The sequence below is a fragment of the Pelophylax lessonae genome (genome assembly GCF_965119305.1).
Source record: "Pelophylax lessonae genome assembly, chromosome: 3".
Lineage (NCBI taxonomy): Eukaryota > Metazoa > Chordata > Amphibia > Anura > Ranidae > Pelophylax > Pelophylax lessonae.
Genome location: NC_138770.1, coordinates 17,394,524 through 17,410,992, shown reverse-complemented (window position 1 = coordinate 17,410,992; position 16,469 = coordinate 17,394,524). Strand labels below are relative to the sequence as shown.

The window sequence follows — 16,469 nt, the reverse complement described above, 5'->3', positions numbered from 1 at the left end:
TGGCTTCCCAAGTAACCAAGAACCACAACCCCTGAGTGCATAGATGTGCACACCAGCCTCATCCCCATACACGGACAGGAGAGAAGAAAGGGTTTGCTCTATTTCTCCTCCTCCCACCCCTACCCCTCTGTCTGCCCACCCACACTCCAATCCCTGGCGTTCTGTGCCTCAGGAAAGGGATGTGTGAGCTGAACTTTTGAAGCTCAGCAACTGGTAGATACAAAGTGAATGAAAGGCTTTGATGCCTGAGCCTCCATCCTCGGGTGAGTGAGCTCATCATCCAAAGTCTATGACTGAAGTCTCCGCCCTCTCTCCTGCCTCCAAGTGAGTGAGTACACTAAGGTAAGGTTTAAGGGGTGCCCTGTAGATTCTGATGTAAGGGGGGCTTTGGGAAGCCTAATTAAAGGGGGGATTCTGGGAACTGTGATGTAAGTGGGAGGTTTGATGAGGAGAAAACCCCTTACCTCAGAGTTCCCCTTTACATCAGAGTCTGCAACGTTCCCCCTTAAAAATAAAATCTCGCGGTGCGCGGCTAAATTGTTCGAGTTTGACTTGAAGAAAAGGTGGCAACCCGAGCTTCCTGTGTGTTTCTGCTAAGCAGGAACATGGATCTCTGCCTTCCCACAGTTAAAACACCTCTCTCCACAGTGAGTAAGCACTCCCTAGGAAAAACATTTACCCCTTTGCTCACCTCCTGGTGTTAACCCCTTCCCTGCCAGTGTCATGAGGACAGTGACAGTGCATATTTCTTTTATATCTTTTTCACTGTATTGGTGTCACTGGTCCCCAAAAAAAGTATCAGTTAGCTATGCGATTTGTCCACTGCTATAAGTCGCTGATCGCCGCCATTACTAGAAAAAAATAAACAATTAAAAATTCTATAAAAATATTACATTGTTTGTAGAAGCTATAACTTTTGGGCAAACCAATCAATAAATACTTATTGGGATTTTTAAAATCAAAAATATATAACAGAATACATATTGTCCTAAACTGATGAAGAAATTAGAATTTTTTATTGGATGTTTTATAGCAGAAAGTAAAAAATATATATATTTTTTTTTTTTATCAAAATCATCCGTCTTTTTTTTGTTAATAGCACAATGATCCGCGCAGGTGATCAAATACCACCAAAAGAAACCTCTATTTGTGGGAAAATAAGAACATCAATTTTATTTGGGTACAGCGTCACACGACCACGCAATTCTCAGTTAATGTAATGCAGTGCCCCATTGTTGGTGTCAGTGGGAAGGATTGTGCCCCATTGCTAGTGTCAGTTGGTCTCATTGTTGGTGCCAATGAGAGGAGTTGTGCCCCATCATTGATGTCAGTGGGAGAAATCATTCCCCAAGGGCCGGATAAAAGCAAGCAAAGAGAATCTGGCCCCTGAGCCGCAATTTGGAGACCACTGTTCTAGACAGTTCCATTTGCCCAGTTCCTTTCCAGTCCCCAACAACACAACATTGTGTCATTGTGAGACAATTCGTTCCGTTGTGTGGACAGTCCAGGTCACCTGGTACTGAAAAACCAGGTTGTCCCTGACCTGTCCTTCTCCACCTATAAGAGAGAACATACCCAACCTTTATTATACGTTAGAGTTAGGATTAAAATGAAAAATTGGAACGTGATGCATCCTTCCATTGTTTCAACTTTTTTTTCAAAATTCCGGGAGGCATTACATTGAGCTTAAAGCGGAGTTCCAGCCATTTACTCACCTGTCCAACGGTCCAGCGATGCGGCCGCCGGAAGCCTCGATCCTCTCCCTCGGCGCCGGCATCACTGCTGTGGGCACCCGGCTGTTACAGTTTGCGGCTTCACAGCCGGGTACCCACTGCGCATGCGCGAGTCGCGCTGCGCGCCGTGATTGGCCGGCAATCTTCTGGGACCTCTGACGTGTCCCAGAAGATTGCAGGGAGGGAGGGGGAGAGGAGAACTTCCGCTCAGGGCGCCGCGGCGCTCCGAGCGGAAGTGGGAGCGGGTACCTGTCAAAACTAGGTACCCGCTCCCCCCCCCAAAAAATGACATGCCAAATGTGGCATGTCGGGGGGTCAGGACTCCCTAAAGCGGAAGTTCCACTTTTGGGTGGAACTCCGCTTTAAGTACTGTATGTCTCAAACAAAAGAGGTTTATCAATTTCCCGGATCCGGTCTCCGAGGGTAGGAGGACTGGGTGAAATCCAACGTGAGGCTTACTGGCTACAGTGAAGGAAAAAAGTATTTGATCCCCTGCTGATTTCATATGTTTGCACACTGACAAAGAAATGATCAGTGTTGTGGAATTTTTCCTCAGGTACAAAATACCTGTTACCTGTTAGTCAGTGATACCAAATCAGACAATATATAGCTATATATATAATGAGATCAGACAAGACTCAAGATGGCTGAATCATAGTGACCTGATTTATTACAACATTGCTGGAGTTTATATATACTCAGAAATGGGTTTGTCATTACAATCTGACGTACAGAAATGGGTTGTTATTAACATCTTTTGTCCAATCAAAGTTAACAACTAATTATAGTAAGCATTATGTCAATCTAGATCGTGATTCTCTGTCATCAGGGGAAATTTCTTGGTGACGCACAATAAAAGTTCCAAAGGGGCTTTTTAGAAGATATTATTGGCTTTGTGGTCAGCTGTCCAGACAGAGTTAATATTCTGAGAGATAGGGAATTTCCACTGTTTCGGTCATCTGATATATTCTTAGCCTTTGCAAGCTCAGTGACACATGTAAAGAAATCAAAGTAAAATAGGATTAACTCAAAAGACATTTTGTTTAAGATAACCATTCTAAATGCCAGTCAATGCATCCTGTAAAGGCCAAAAAGGTATCCAGAAAATGCGAGATAGGTATGCCACGACATCTCTCTCCTCTTGAGAATTTATTGATCAGGCTAACTAACTACCTATTCCGCTTATCAGATCCCTCCAAGGGAGCAGCCCCTTACGCTTGGAACACTGGCCCAGAGGGCAAACCTCAGTGGGGGGTGTCCGAGTCTTGGCAAGGTTCTAAGGCGGCGAGTACTTCCTCATACATGGGGGGTTGAGGTGACAGATTTCTCATTACAATATCAATTTCTTCTGGATTCTGTGCTGTGGTATAATAGACGGTTGTCTTCTTGGCCTTGGTAACCTTATCAACCAAACACATAATTATTTTAATTCAACAGATAAATAGAAATCATAATTATCATAAACATCAATATAAATACACCACTTTCAGGTAAGGCAAAACCTCCAAAGGACTGTGTTCATTAGGAAGGGCGGACACCATTGGAAATAAAGAGGTTATAGTACCTGTTCCTGTGACACACTGAGAAAGTCAACTATGGGCCTTATTGCCACAGACACAATAGATTCCCAACCCTGAATATGACCACCCTGGGGTGAAAATGGGTATTAATAACTTTTCTGCATAATACCCCAGTTTCTGTCTGAACAACAGAAACCTGAGGGCTTCTCCTAGGTGAGAAATGTCCATATTGTCATTTAATATGGCTCATATTTTATGTTTAACAGTTTCATTTCTGTAATGCATGCAAGTTTCATGTCATGGGCTGTGGGCAGGATATGTTTATCAGTGCTTGTGAACAGTCCACCCTCCCTACATCAGTTTTATTTCCATAGAACTCTATACACACTGTAGGATTCTTGAAACCTGCAACTTTTGGGGGAATTAACATGTCCTTTTCGTGTACTGGTAATGTTTCTATAGGATTTTGAAAACTCTGTCTGATTTAGATCCTCTAATGCAAGTGGGTTTACTAGCACAGGTATAGTCTGGGACTCTGGGGGTAATTGTGGACATATCTAGCACCCTGAGTACCCTGACTTCCTGGCTACCTGGTATTTAAACTTAACAGTACATTGGGCCTTAGCCCAATTACCCTGAAATTTTAACTCAACATAAACTTTTTTTTTTTTTTAAATGACTTCCCCTTTTCCTTTGAAGCCAGGCAGGAAACCACTCCCACCCCTGCTACTGTTATTCCTACTGTAAACCTTTCGGCTCCTTCTGATGGGACATGCGGACACAGGTTAGCTGTATACCTTATTTCCTGTCTATCTGGGGGAGAGGGGCTGGCTGCAATTCTTTGCTCTAATGTCCTGTCTTTACACTATTTGTAGTAGGTCACTTTTTATACACCCATAATGACAAGAAGTAATGTACTTTTATCTTTCAAACAAATATCCTCTAAAACTTTGTCCCGAATTTCAAAAAATCTTATCAGAGGTTCCCCTTTGGTTACGGAGGGTGCCCCTGAAATACCACTTAATATACCATAATTATATAAAAAGTTATTCTGTTTTAAAACTTTTGGCTCAGTGCCAATAGGGTTCAATGGTCATGTTAATTGCGGTAACCCTTAATGTCTAAACAAAGATTCCTGGTTTAAAGGGCAACCTATTATTTTTCATCTTAGTTTAATTTAATACAGAATAACCCCAAAAATATCATATGCCGTTCATTTATCATATAAAGAAACAATCTTTTCTCCGTGCTACAAACTCCCAGCTTATAAACTACTTCCTCTTTTCATATCAAAGACACAGAGCCTGTTTTTTTTTTTTTTTTTTTTTCCTGTCTTAAAAGGAACCACGACAGGCTTATGAATTAAAGGGCAATGAGCATCCTTACATTCTATTATTGAATACAAGATTGCTGTGTTTTCTCATGAAACAATTCAACACATTATTGTTTATACTTGTTTCAACTCATTTATCATAATATCAATACTCATTCAACTTCATACTCTCCTGCTTCCATATTTCTGCAACTGATTTTAAGTTTGTTCTTGCCAAATCTGTTTCATACACTTTACAAAAATCTGTCATATCCTATCTTATCTTATCCTACAACTAGGATTATTAGCTGTCCAACTACAGAACACTTTAATTGGCTGTGTAGCCCAAAAACTATGCTCCCAGAGCATTTAATCTTCGAATGCAAACTCCCTGGTCTGCCCCATTTATCTGGTAACCCTGTTACCCATACACTCTAAGGCCATGGTCCTAATGACCTTTCTCATCGACCCCTGGTCGGTATCTACGGAAACCCAGTTTCCCATTTCACTGTTATCCAAAAAATAGAATAACTACCTATAACTCCCAAGTACCCTGACCTGGACTTCGGCCCTCACAGCCGATACACAATGTCAGGCTAACTCCCAAGTACCCTGACATTGTGTATCGGCTGTGAGGGCCGAAGTCCAGGTCAGGGTACTTGGGAGTTAGCCTGACATTGTGTATCGGCTGTGAGGGCCGAAGTCCAGGTCAGGGTACTTGGGAGTTAGCCTGACATTGTGTATCGGCTGTGAGGGCCGAAGTCCAGGTCAGGGTACTTGGGAGCATTGGGCCCTCACAGCCGATACACAATGTCAGGATAACTTCTAACTTAAAATCAGCCTATTACCATATGCATATGTTTACATATATACTATAACATAGAGATAGAAACCTTTACATGTATATGATATGTCAGGCTAAAACAGTCATATACATTCAATGCTTGCTACGTCTCAAATGGACACTCCGAAATGAGACCGCTTTACCAGAACACAACTGGGGGTCACGTTCCTGCGTGTCCAAGACACCCACAGTGGCGAGGGTTGACCCAACCTCACCTTTCGCAACAAATGTTAGTAGCAACAATATATACACCGACTAAGGGTTTAGGTTCTTTAAGAGGGTATTACGTCAAAAATAAAACAGAGTTACCTGGACATCATTGGATGGACTGAAAAACATTGTAAGCAGACAATGGGCTTACCTGGCCAGATATTTTCAGTGTATCCAATGCAGTCCAGATGTCTCACTCCGTCCGCAGATGACGTCACCTCTCCTGGCTGGCTCGCCAAATTGTTGTGGAATTTTTCCTCAGGTACAAAATACCTGTTACCTGTTAGTCAGTGATACCAAATCAGACAATATATAGCTATATATATAATGAGATCAGACAAGACTCAAGATGGCTGAATCATAGTGACCTGATTTATTACAGCATTTCTGGAGTTTAAATATACTCAGAAATGGGTTTGTCATTACAATCTGACGTACAAGAAATGGGTTGTTATTAACATCTTTTGTCCAATCAAAGTTAACAACTAATTATAGTAAGCATTATGTCAATCTAGATCGTGATTCTCTGTCATCAGGGAAAATTTCTTGGTGACGCACAATAAAAGTTCCAAAGGGGCTTTTTAGAAGATATTATTGGCTTTGTGGTCAGCTGTCCAGACAGAGTTGATATTCTGAGAGATAGGGAATTTCCACTGTTTCGGTCATCTGATATATTCTTAGCCTTTGCAAGCTCAGTGACACATGTAAAGAAATCAAAGTAAAATGAGATTAACTCAAAAGACATTTTGTTTAAGATAACCATTCTAAATGCCAGTCAAGGCATCCTGTAAAGGCCAATAAGGTATCCAGAAAATGCGAGATAGGTATGCCACGACATCAGTCTATAACTTTAATGATCCGTTTATTTTAACAGTGAGAGACAGAATAACAACAAAGATATCCAGAAAAACACATTTCAAAAAAGTTATAAATTGATTTGAATTTTAATCAGTGAAAAAAGTATTTGATCCCCTATCAATCAGCATGATTTCTGGCTCCCAGGTATTTTCTATACAGGTAATGAGCTGAGATTAGGAGGATTCTCTTAAAGGGAGTGCTCCTAATCTCAGCTTGTTACCTGTATAAAAGACAGCTGTCCACAGAGAGTCCAATCTCTCCTTGGCCAAAACCAAAGAGCTGTCCAAGGATGTCAAGAACAAGATTCTAGACCTACACAAGGCTGGGATGGACTGCAAGAGCATCGCCAAGCAGCTTGGTGAGAGGGTGACAACAGTTGGTGCGATTATTCACAAATAGAAGAAACACAAAATAACTGTCAGTTTCCCTCTGTCTGGGGCTCCATGCAGGATCTCACCTTGTGAAGTTTCAATGATCATGAGAACGGTGGGGAATCAGCCCAGAACTACACAGGAGAATCTTGTCAATGATCTCAAGGCAGCTGGGACCATAGTCACGAAGAAAACAATTGGTAACACACTAAGTGGTGAAAGACTGAAATCCTGCAGATCAGGAAAGCACATGTACAGCCCATCTGAAGTTTGCTCATGAACATCTGAATGATTCAGAGGAGAACTGGGGGAAAGTGTTGTGGTCAGATGAGACCAAAATCAAACTCTTTGGCATCAACTCACCATGTTTGGAGGAGGAGTAATGCTGCCTATGACCCCAAGAACACCATCCCCACCATCAAACATGGGGGTGAAAATATAATGCTTTGGGGGTGTTTTTCTGCAAAGGGGACAGGACACTTCATCGCATCAAAAGGGACAATGGACGGGGCCATGTACCGTCAAATCTTGAATGAGAACCTCCTTCCCTCAGCCAGGGCATTGAAAATGGGTCATGGATGATGGGATTTCTAGCATGACATTGACCCAAAACACACGGCCAAGGCAACAAAGGAGTGGCTCAAGAAGCACATTAAGGTCCTGGAGTGGCCTAGCCAGTCTCCAGATCTTAATCCCATAGAAAATATATGGAGGGAGCTGAAGGTTTGAGTTATCAAACCTCAGCCTTGGAACCTTAATGACTTGGATAGAATCTGCAAAGACGAGTGGGACAAAATCCCTTCTGAGATGTGTGCAAACAAGGCTTTTGCCACCAAGTACCAAGTCATGGTTTCACTCATTAAAATGCAAATCAATTTATAACTTTTTGAAATGCGTTTTTCTGGACATTTTTGTAGTTTTTCTGTCTCTCACTGGTAAAATAAACCGACTATTAAAATATAGACTGATCATTTTTTTGTCAGTGGGCAAATGTACAAAATCAGCAGGGGATCAAATACTTTTTCCCCTCACTGTAAAAAAAGTGATCTCATAATAGCCACTACCTGGTCATGACTAATTGTGGAGAATCTACGCACCCCAGAAGAAATAGAACGGGATCCACAGTCAGCACAATATCATATACAGAATTTCGCTTATCTAACACTTCCTGCCAATACCTGTATAATCAATGAGACTTTCTAAACACTGTGGACATGAAGGATGGATACTTGAATGTTCCTTTTTTTCCTGGCCCACAAGCAATTCTTCCACTTTGCTGTGAGTCTTCAGCTTCTCTGCTTCATCTTCTCTGCTTCATCTTCTCTTTTGCACTTTGAGTGTTCACCAAGGCACTGGCCCCCAGGGCTAGCCTTGCTGTGCTCCCAGGGCATCCCCATTGTGGGACATCTGGAACACCTCCATTAGCTTAGATTCTGGCTGACAGCATATCTAGAACTGTCCTGGCATTGCGAAGGTTTAACTGGGTCCTGAACCTTCAGATCTCAGTACTGGAACCAACTCATCACTTGGAATATCTGAGTCTCATCCTAAACACGGCTCAAGCCAGAGTTTTTCTTCCCCAAGAGAAACTTTAAACTCTCTGTTCCCAGGCTCAGACTTTTCAGTCCAAGGGTCACCCAATTTTTTGCCTTTGCATTAGAGTTCTGGAGCTCATTCTAGAGTTCTTCTAGATCAAGGGGTCTCCAAACTTTCTAAACAAAGAGCCAGTTTACTGTCCTTCAGTGCTTTGCTCCGTAATATTTTTCAGGTCACTTTGAAAAGGGACCCGTATGAGGCGCTTTTATGCAAATAGGCAACGCCAGTTGGCCCAGCATTTGTTTACTGCTACGAAATTGACAATAGCCCGCTCCTGGAAGACCCCGTTGCTTCGTTTTGAGGTGGTCAAAAATCGTATGAATGATATCCTAATCAATGAAAAACTGACCGCTATAGCCTCTGATTCTCATGACAAATTTCTTAAGGTGTGGGATCCCTGGATTTCGAATGTTGCCCCTTCTAGATTTCAGACCACTCTCCTCTCCATTTAATGCCCCCCGAGTGCTCGCCCCGCAGGACCTGCTCTCCCCTCCCCACTCTTCTCTTTGTCTCTTTCTATTGTCTTCTCCCTCTTTGTTTGTCTTCCTTTTTCATTTCTTCTTTCCTTTCTTTTCCCTTTATCTATTCTGTGTTACTCCTTCTTTTTGCTTGGTACTCTACAACCATGACTATATCTGATTGATGGAACTCGGATTGCTCCACCTGTTGTTGTTTGCACTATGTGTCACTGGGGGCCTTTTGGTCCCCTCTTTACTAATTTTTGCTGACAAATTCTATCTAGTTTACAGCATTGAATGTTAGCTCACGCCCTATGTTTGCATTTTGTTTTGCTGCTATCTGTTTTATATGTTCCCTTTTTTCCCATTGTACGTACATACCTTGCTCTGATGTATGTTTATGCTTTTCCTTTAATAAAAACTTTTGTACAATAAAATCAGGTTATCCCTGAACTGGAGGCTCAGGAATCCTACTCAGAAGTAGGGAATAGGCACTTTGAGTGTTCACCCAGGCACTGGCCCTGCCTGCCTGCCTGCCTGGCCTTGCTGTTCTCCCAGGGCATTCCTATTGTTGGAAGTCTGGAAGACCTCCATTCGCTCATGTTCTGGCTGACAGCATAACTAGAACTGTTCTGCCATTGCAAAGGTTCAACTGGATCCCGAACCTTCAGATCTCAGCACTGGAACCAACTCATGGCTTGGAATATCTGGGTCTCATCCTAAACAGAGCTCAGGCCAGAGTTTTTGTTCCCCAAGAGAAATTTCAAACTCTCTTTTCCCAGGCTCTGACTCTTCAGTCCAGGGGTCACCCAATTTTTTGCTTCTGCATGAGAAGTCTGGAGCTCATAGTAGCGTTTTTTCTAGACCTGGGGGGGGGGGGGTGTGGTCGCCAAACTTTCTGTCCTTCATATTTTAGGGAGGGGCTAGACTGTGGCCATTGGGAGCAGAAAGGGTCCTATCAGTGGGAAAAAAAACAATGCCCCATCTTTGGTTTCATTGAGAGGAATCATGCCCCATCATTGGTGTTAGTGGGATGAATTGTGCCCCATCATTGGTGTTAGTGGGAGGAATTGTGCCCCATCATTGGTGTTAGTGGGAGGAATTGTGCCCCATCATTGGTGTTAGTGGGATGAATTGTGCCCCATCATTGGTGTTAGTGGGATGAATTGTGCCCCATCATTGGTGTTAGTTTGAGGAATTGTGCCCCATTGTTTGTGTCAGTGGACCCCATTGTTGGTGTCCTCATTGTATACGTTGTGGTTTACCAGGGTTATGGCTGAAGCTATCATTGTATTGGTTTTTCCAGCTGGCGGCTGGCTTTCTCATTAAACCATTCCGAGCAGTTCATGAGCTTTCCAAAGCAGCGGGAAGGGATGTTTCTCCCCCTCCTGGTGCTTGCCGGTGTTTTTGGGCTTACCGTTTTTGCCTGGAAACCGATCCGATGGTCTGGCTGGCTGCTCTCATAGACGATCAAAGAGTGGATACTCTTTGATCGCCTCTATGACCTTGGAGGACCGGAGCGACGTCATAACATCAGTTCTGGTCAAGGCTGAAAGTAAATCTTTTTTTTTTATCTTTTGCTTTTAAAGTTAAGGAAGAGATTTGGGGTCTTTTTGACCCCAGATGTCTCCATAAAGAGGACCTTTCATCCTTATTTCTATTACAAGGGATGTTTACATTATTTGTAATAGGAGTAGAAGTGATAAAAAAAAAAAATTAAAGGGACAGAGTAAAAATAAAAAGTAATATAGAAAAAAAAAAATTGAAGAGACCCCATCCCTGCGCAGTGCTTGTGCACAGGAGCGAACGCATATGTAAGTCATGCAACGGTAATCGCACCACACATGTGAGGTATCACAGAGAACGTTAGAGCGAAAGCAATAATACTAGCACTAGAACTCCTCTGTACCTCTAAACAGGTAACCTGTGAAGGCTTTTTAAGCGTCGCCTATGGAGATTTTTAAGTATCGTAGTTTGCGTAATTTTAACCACTTCCGTACCTGGTCTCTTCTGGCACTGTTTCAACAATTAAAAAAAAAGAAACACTGAAGTTAACCCAATTTTTTATTACAATGTAAAAGATGATGTTACGCCGAGGAAATAGATACCTAACATGTCACACTTTAAAATTGCGCACACTCGGGAAATGGCGCCAAACTTCTGTACTTAAAAACCTCCATAGGTGACGCTTTAAACATTCTTACGGGTTACTAGTTTAGAGTTACAGAGGAGATCTTGGGCTAGAATTATTACTTTAGCTCTAACGTTCGTGGTGATATCTCACATGTGAGGTTTGAATGCCGTTTACATAAATGGATGCGATGTACATAAGCGTTCACTGCTGCGTGCATGTACACGGGGACGGGGGCGCTTTCAATTTTTTTTTTTTTATTGTTTATTTTATTAAATTTTTTCTATTTATTTCCTTTTTTTTCACACTTTCCCTTTAAATTTTTTTTATCATGATTATTCCCATTAAAAGGAATGTAAACATCCCTTGTAATAGGAATAGGGCATGACAGGTCCTCTTAATGGGGAGATCGGGGGTCTATTAGAGCTCCAAATCTCTCCTCTGGTCCCCCCTGCAGCCGAACAGACCGAGATTGGATGTCCAGGTAAACAAAGGGGCAGAACCGGAAGTAGGGAATACTCGCCGCTCCTGGTCTCCAGGGTTACAGAGCGAGGGGAATGATGTCAGTTCCTATCTCTGTGTACAGGGCAGCCATCCCCACCGGCCACATCGCTCCCGACCTCCACGATGGGACTGGAGAGCCCGGGAGAGGCGGTGGGAAGGGGGTGGAACCTCTTTCATCACCCGCAGAAGTGATCGAGTGGCTAATTATCCACTCAGATCACTTCTGCGTTGTACAGAATCGCTGGCTGAACAAAATGATACAGGGATGATGCCCTTAGGTGCCCCCACCACCCCACGATTACCACTGAACCCCAAAGACATATGGGTACGTCCATTTGGGGTAATGGTTAAAGTGTATTTTCCCCCAAAAAATTGCATTTGCAAAACCGCTTCGCAAATACCGTGTGATATAAAAAATTACAATGACTGCCATTTTGTTCTCTTTGGCCTCTGCTAAAATAAAAAAAATGTATAATGTTTGGGGGTTCTAAGTAGTTTTCTAGCAAGAAATACTGATACTGTTCGGAGGAAGATGAAGGGAGAACACCCTGAAGGCCAGTCCTAAAAGTTACCTGTTAGAGCAAATAACCAAAACATCTCCGAGAGTACCTTAACTGTTTTGCTGCGAGGAACAAATGCAATCACCGTAAGAACCCTAAGTACAAAAATCCCAATATGGTCCACAAGGTGGTGACCTGACTTCCCTCAGATGGAACGCACAGACAGGAAGTGATGTAAGATACTGACAGGAAGTGATGTAAGATACTGACAGGAAGTGATGTAGGTCCACAGAGGAAGCGATGTCAGATATAAATAGGAATTTCAGAGGCTAGTCGGGAGGAAGAAAAGAGGAGACGTAGCTGGAAGTGGCAGAGGTAATAAGATATTATTTTCTAGTTATAATCTTTAATTACATAAAGAAAAATTTCTCCTTCCTTTTTATGCCGGAGGAACAGAAACAGAGGAACGCATAACACTGAGAATCAGATTGCAGTCCCCCGGTGAAATCACATAAGTAGGATGAGCAGCAAAACTTCCTCCAGCTCTCCTGTAGCGCCCTCACCAGGCAGAGCCGAGGTACTCATAATCTATCTGGGGAAGAGGCAGAGCTCGGGTTGACCCCGACACTCACCTTTGGAAATATTCAGCAGCTTTCCTCCCTCGTCACTACTAACATTAATCACATCCTCTGCCCCAACACCAACTGGGCCCACACGCCTCACCCCCCATCTAATACCGCTGTCCCCCACTTCTCACCCCCCATCTAACACCGCTGTCCCCCGCTCCTCAACCCCCATCTAACACCACTGTTCCCCATTCCTCACCCCCATCTAACACCGCTGTCCCCCATTCCTCACCCCCCATCTAACACTGCTGTTCCCTCACTCCCCCCATCTACTACCACTGTCCACCATTCCTCTCTCCCTATCTATCACCGCTGTCTCCCGCTCCTCACCCCCATCTACCACCACTGTCCACCATCCCTCACTCCCTATCAATCACTGCTGTCCCCACTCCTCACCCCCATCTAACACCACTGTCCCCACTTCTCACCCCCATCTAACACCGCTGTCCCCCATTCCTCACCTCTCATCTAACACCGCTGTCCCCCGCTCCTCACCCCCCATCTAACACCACTGTCCCCACTTCTCACCCCCCATCTAACACCGCTGTCCCCCATTCCTCACCTCTCATCTAACACCGCTGTCCCCCCGCACCTCACCCCCCATCTAACACCACTGTCCCCCATTCCTCACCTCTCATCTAACACCGCTGTCCCCACTCCTCACCTCTCATCTAACACCGCTGTCCCCCATTCCTCACCTCTCATCTAACACCACTGTCCCCCCGCACCTCACCCCCTATCTAACACCGCTGTCCACCATTCCTTACCCCCATCTATCACCCCTCTTCCCTACTTCTCGTTCCTCATCCAACACTGTTGTTCCCCTCTCCTCACCCCCCTTCCCACACTGCTCACCTATATTCCACAAGCCCCACTGACACTGTTGTCCTTCACTCCTCATTCCCTCATTCTTCTTTTTTTTTTTTCTTTATTTAAGAAGAGGTTGCAGTATAAACAGAGTTAAGACACATCAGGAAAAAATGAGAGAGTGCAATCTGACAACAACATCATAAACATTGTTTCGTCAAAAAGGTTACATTGGTTGGAGAATGAACATGGTCAGCTGGACCAGAAAGGTGGGGTCAAACCCCTCCTGGACGTGCATAGTAACTGACATTGAAATGAAACAAGGGCTGATGTATTTGGGGATATGTCCTCATTCCCTTATTCAACATTGCAGATCTCCACTCCTCACACCCCATATTTGACGCTTCTGTCCCCCACTCTTCACCCAAACCCAATGCTGCCACCTTGCTTTCTCTCGCTTCTCTCATGATATCACTCTTATCTCTATTAATAAAGCACAGACCTGACCAGAGAGGTGAGGAGGATTCTCAGAAGATTCTTAGAAGGACACAAGGATCTCTACAAGGACGTCATGATGGAGAATCAGCCGCCCCTCACATCACCGGGTAAGAGGAGACTTTATTGTAAAGGAGAGAGCAGTACGGAGGATCCACCTAGATCCCCCATCATCTGATAAACACATAGAAACAATGTATTCAGTCAGTGTGTGTGTTTCCTACAGATGGATCCAGTAATGGGAACCCACCAGAGAGATGTCCCCGTCCTCTGTATTCCCGGGATTCCACACAGGAAGGTCACACCATCCCTCACCATCATCAGGTAGGTGAAGATGGATGTTGAGATCGTAAAAGTGATCTGACTGTATGAAAATATATTCCACTTTTAGGTATAAGGTTATTTGTGCTCACATTTTAAAGAAACCATTCCCTGCTATTTTGTTTGTTTAGAATGAAAATCTGATAGATATAAAAGATGAGGTTAAAGAGGAAGAAGAGACGTATGTGAGGGGTGATCAGCAGTTCAGGGAAGAGGTTGGGATGATGGACAAAGTTAAAAAGGAGGAATCTTCTCCAGACATCAGCACAGGTGAGTGATGGCCACTAAATACAAAAACTGTTTGGGTATATGGATTGATGTTTGAGGATCTGTAGATCCACTTCAACAAAGACGTCATGATGGAGAATCAGCCGCACCTCACATCACCGGGTAAGAGGAGACTTTATTGTAAAGGAGAGAGCAGTACGGAGGATCCACCTAGATCCCCCATCATCTGATAAACACATAGAAACAATGTATTCAGTCAGTGTGTGTGTTTCCTACAGATGGATCCAGTAATGGGAACCCACCAGAGAGATGTCCCCGTCCTCTGTATTCCCGGGATTCCACACAGGAAGATCACACCATCCCCCACCATCATCAGGTAGATGAGGAACAATCACTGATAGTATCATTAGGATCTGTACATTATCTGCATTGTTACCATTGATGTCATTTTTATTATATATTCAGAGTGGAAACCTGAGAGATTCTAAAGTTGAGGTTAAAGAAGAGATAAAAGAGGAGGATGATGAGGATGGGGTGATGAAGGAGTCAGAGTTTGTAAAAGAACACAAAGATCTGTACCAGGACACCATGGTGGAGTCATCCAGCTACAGAAACCCACCAGAGAGATGTCCCCGTCCTCTGTATTCCCGGGATTCCACACAGGAAGGTCACACCATCCCTCACCATCATCAGGTAGATGAGTGACAATTATTGGTAGTTCTGATTTATATACAGTATATTTGTTACAATGAATGTTTTATTATATATTCAGAGTGGAAACCTCGGGGATGATAATATTGATGTTAAAGAAGAGTATAAAGAGGAGGATGAGGAGTATGGAGTGATGGAGGAGTTTTCAGAAGGACACAAGGATATGATGGAGCCACCTAATACCAGGAACCCACCAGAGAGATGTCCCCGTCCTCTGTATTCCCGGGATTCCACACAGGAAGGTCACACCATCCCTCAATGTTACAAGGTTGGTGAGACAGAAATTATAAAACACAGACTCATGGAGACAATGTGTGTATTTTTATGTGATGTCACAATAATAAATCTTATATTTTACAGATTATATTCTTTCATTTTCTTGATTTAGAGTGGAGATCCAATCGATATAGAATTTGAAGTTAAAGCAGAAGAAGAAGAGAGGTATGTGAGGGATGATCGGCAGTCTATGGAGGAGGATGGAATAACGGGGACATTTATAGAGGAGGACACTCCTACAGAGATCAGCACAGGTGGGTCATTAACACTAAATACATTCCTCCACCCATACTGCTCACTGATTGGTCCAGAGTAGGGCGGGGACTGGGTGATATCAGCCTGTAATCCCCTGGTCACTTTCCTGAGCTGTGTTCCCCGTCCTGTATTCCTGTATTTCTCTCGGATAATCTTCCTTCTCTGTGCTGCAGACACAATTTATGTCTCTAGACTGGATTTATGGAGATTCTGGGATTCGGCTGGCAAAAAAATGTGCATGATATAGGCACCTAGGTTATGAGTTTTGGGTCTTCTGCCCCATGCCTGAGTCTAATGTCTTGTTCCAAACAAATGAGGAGGAGATACTGTACACCACATGAAAGGTCCATCTCCAATCCTCAATATAACGTCATGTTCCAAACAATAACATTGTCATCATTTCAATAGCATTATTACTTAGTGATGTTTGGTTGGGTAAGGTTGTATCATTGATCCATTGTTGTTTTTTTTTTTTTTTTTCAATTCTTTTATTTATATGAAAGACAACTTCCAGGCATAATAAACAGTAACATTCCTTATAGAACATATGCTGAGACAGTGTATTACAACATTGAAGACAATTCAGTCATAAGGTTGAGATCTACATCGGTCGTAGAATAAGAGGTGTTCTACAATTCCTCTAATGGGAGGAGTTATGCAGGACTAGAAAATACCCGGAGTTGTCTGTTCCAGTTTCGCATAACGTATAGAAG

At 43.3% G+C, this 16,469-nt stretch overlaps 3 protein-coding genes across 3 annotated transcripts in view; 1 reads left to right on the top strand and 2 right to left on the bottom strand.

Annotated features, from left to right (window-relative positions):
- LOC309550236 (uncharacterized protein) overlaps positions 1 to 16,469 on the bottom strand; it is a gene marked incomplete at both ends in the record, with an annotated part of 809,557 nt that overhangs the window by 327,644 nt on the left and 465,444 nt on the right.
- The window catches only part of LOC309550731 (uncharacterized protein), a 395,974-nt gene that overhangs the window by 119,961 nt on the left and 259,544 nt on the right, over positions 1 to 16,469 (bottom strand). The window lies entirely within an intron of this gene.
- Positions 1 to 16,469, top strand: part of LOC309548775 (uncharacterized protein) — a gene marked incomplete at its 3' end in the record, with an annotated part of 157,048 nt that overhangs the window by 132,265 nt on the left and 8,314 nt on the right. The window contains 2 exon segments of the mRNA XM_082248721.1: positions 14,980 to 15,207; positions 15,287 to 15,497. Coding sequence (XP_082104847.1) covers positions 14,980 to 15,207; positions 15,287 to 15,497 — 439 coding nt within the window.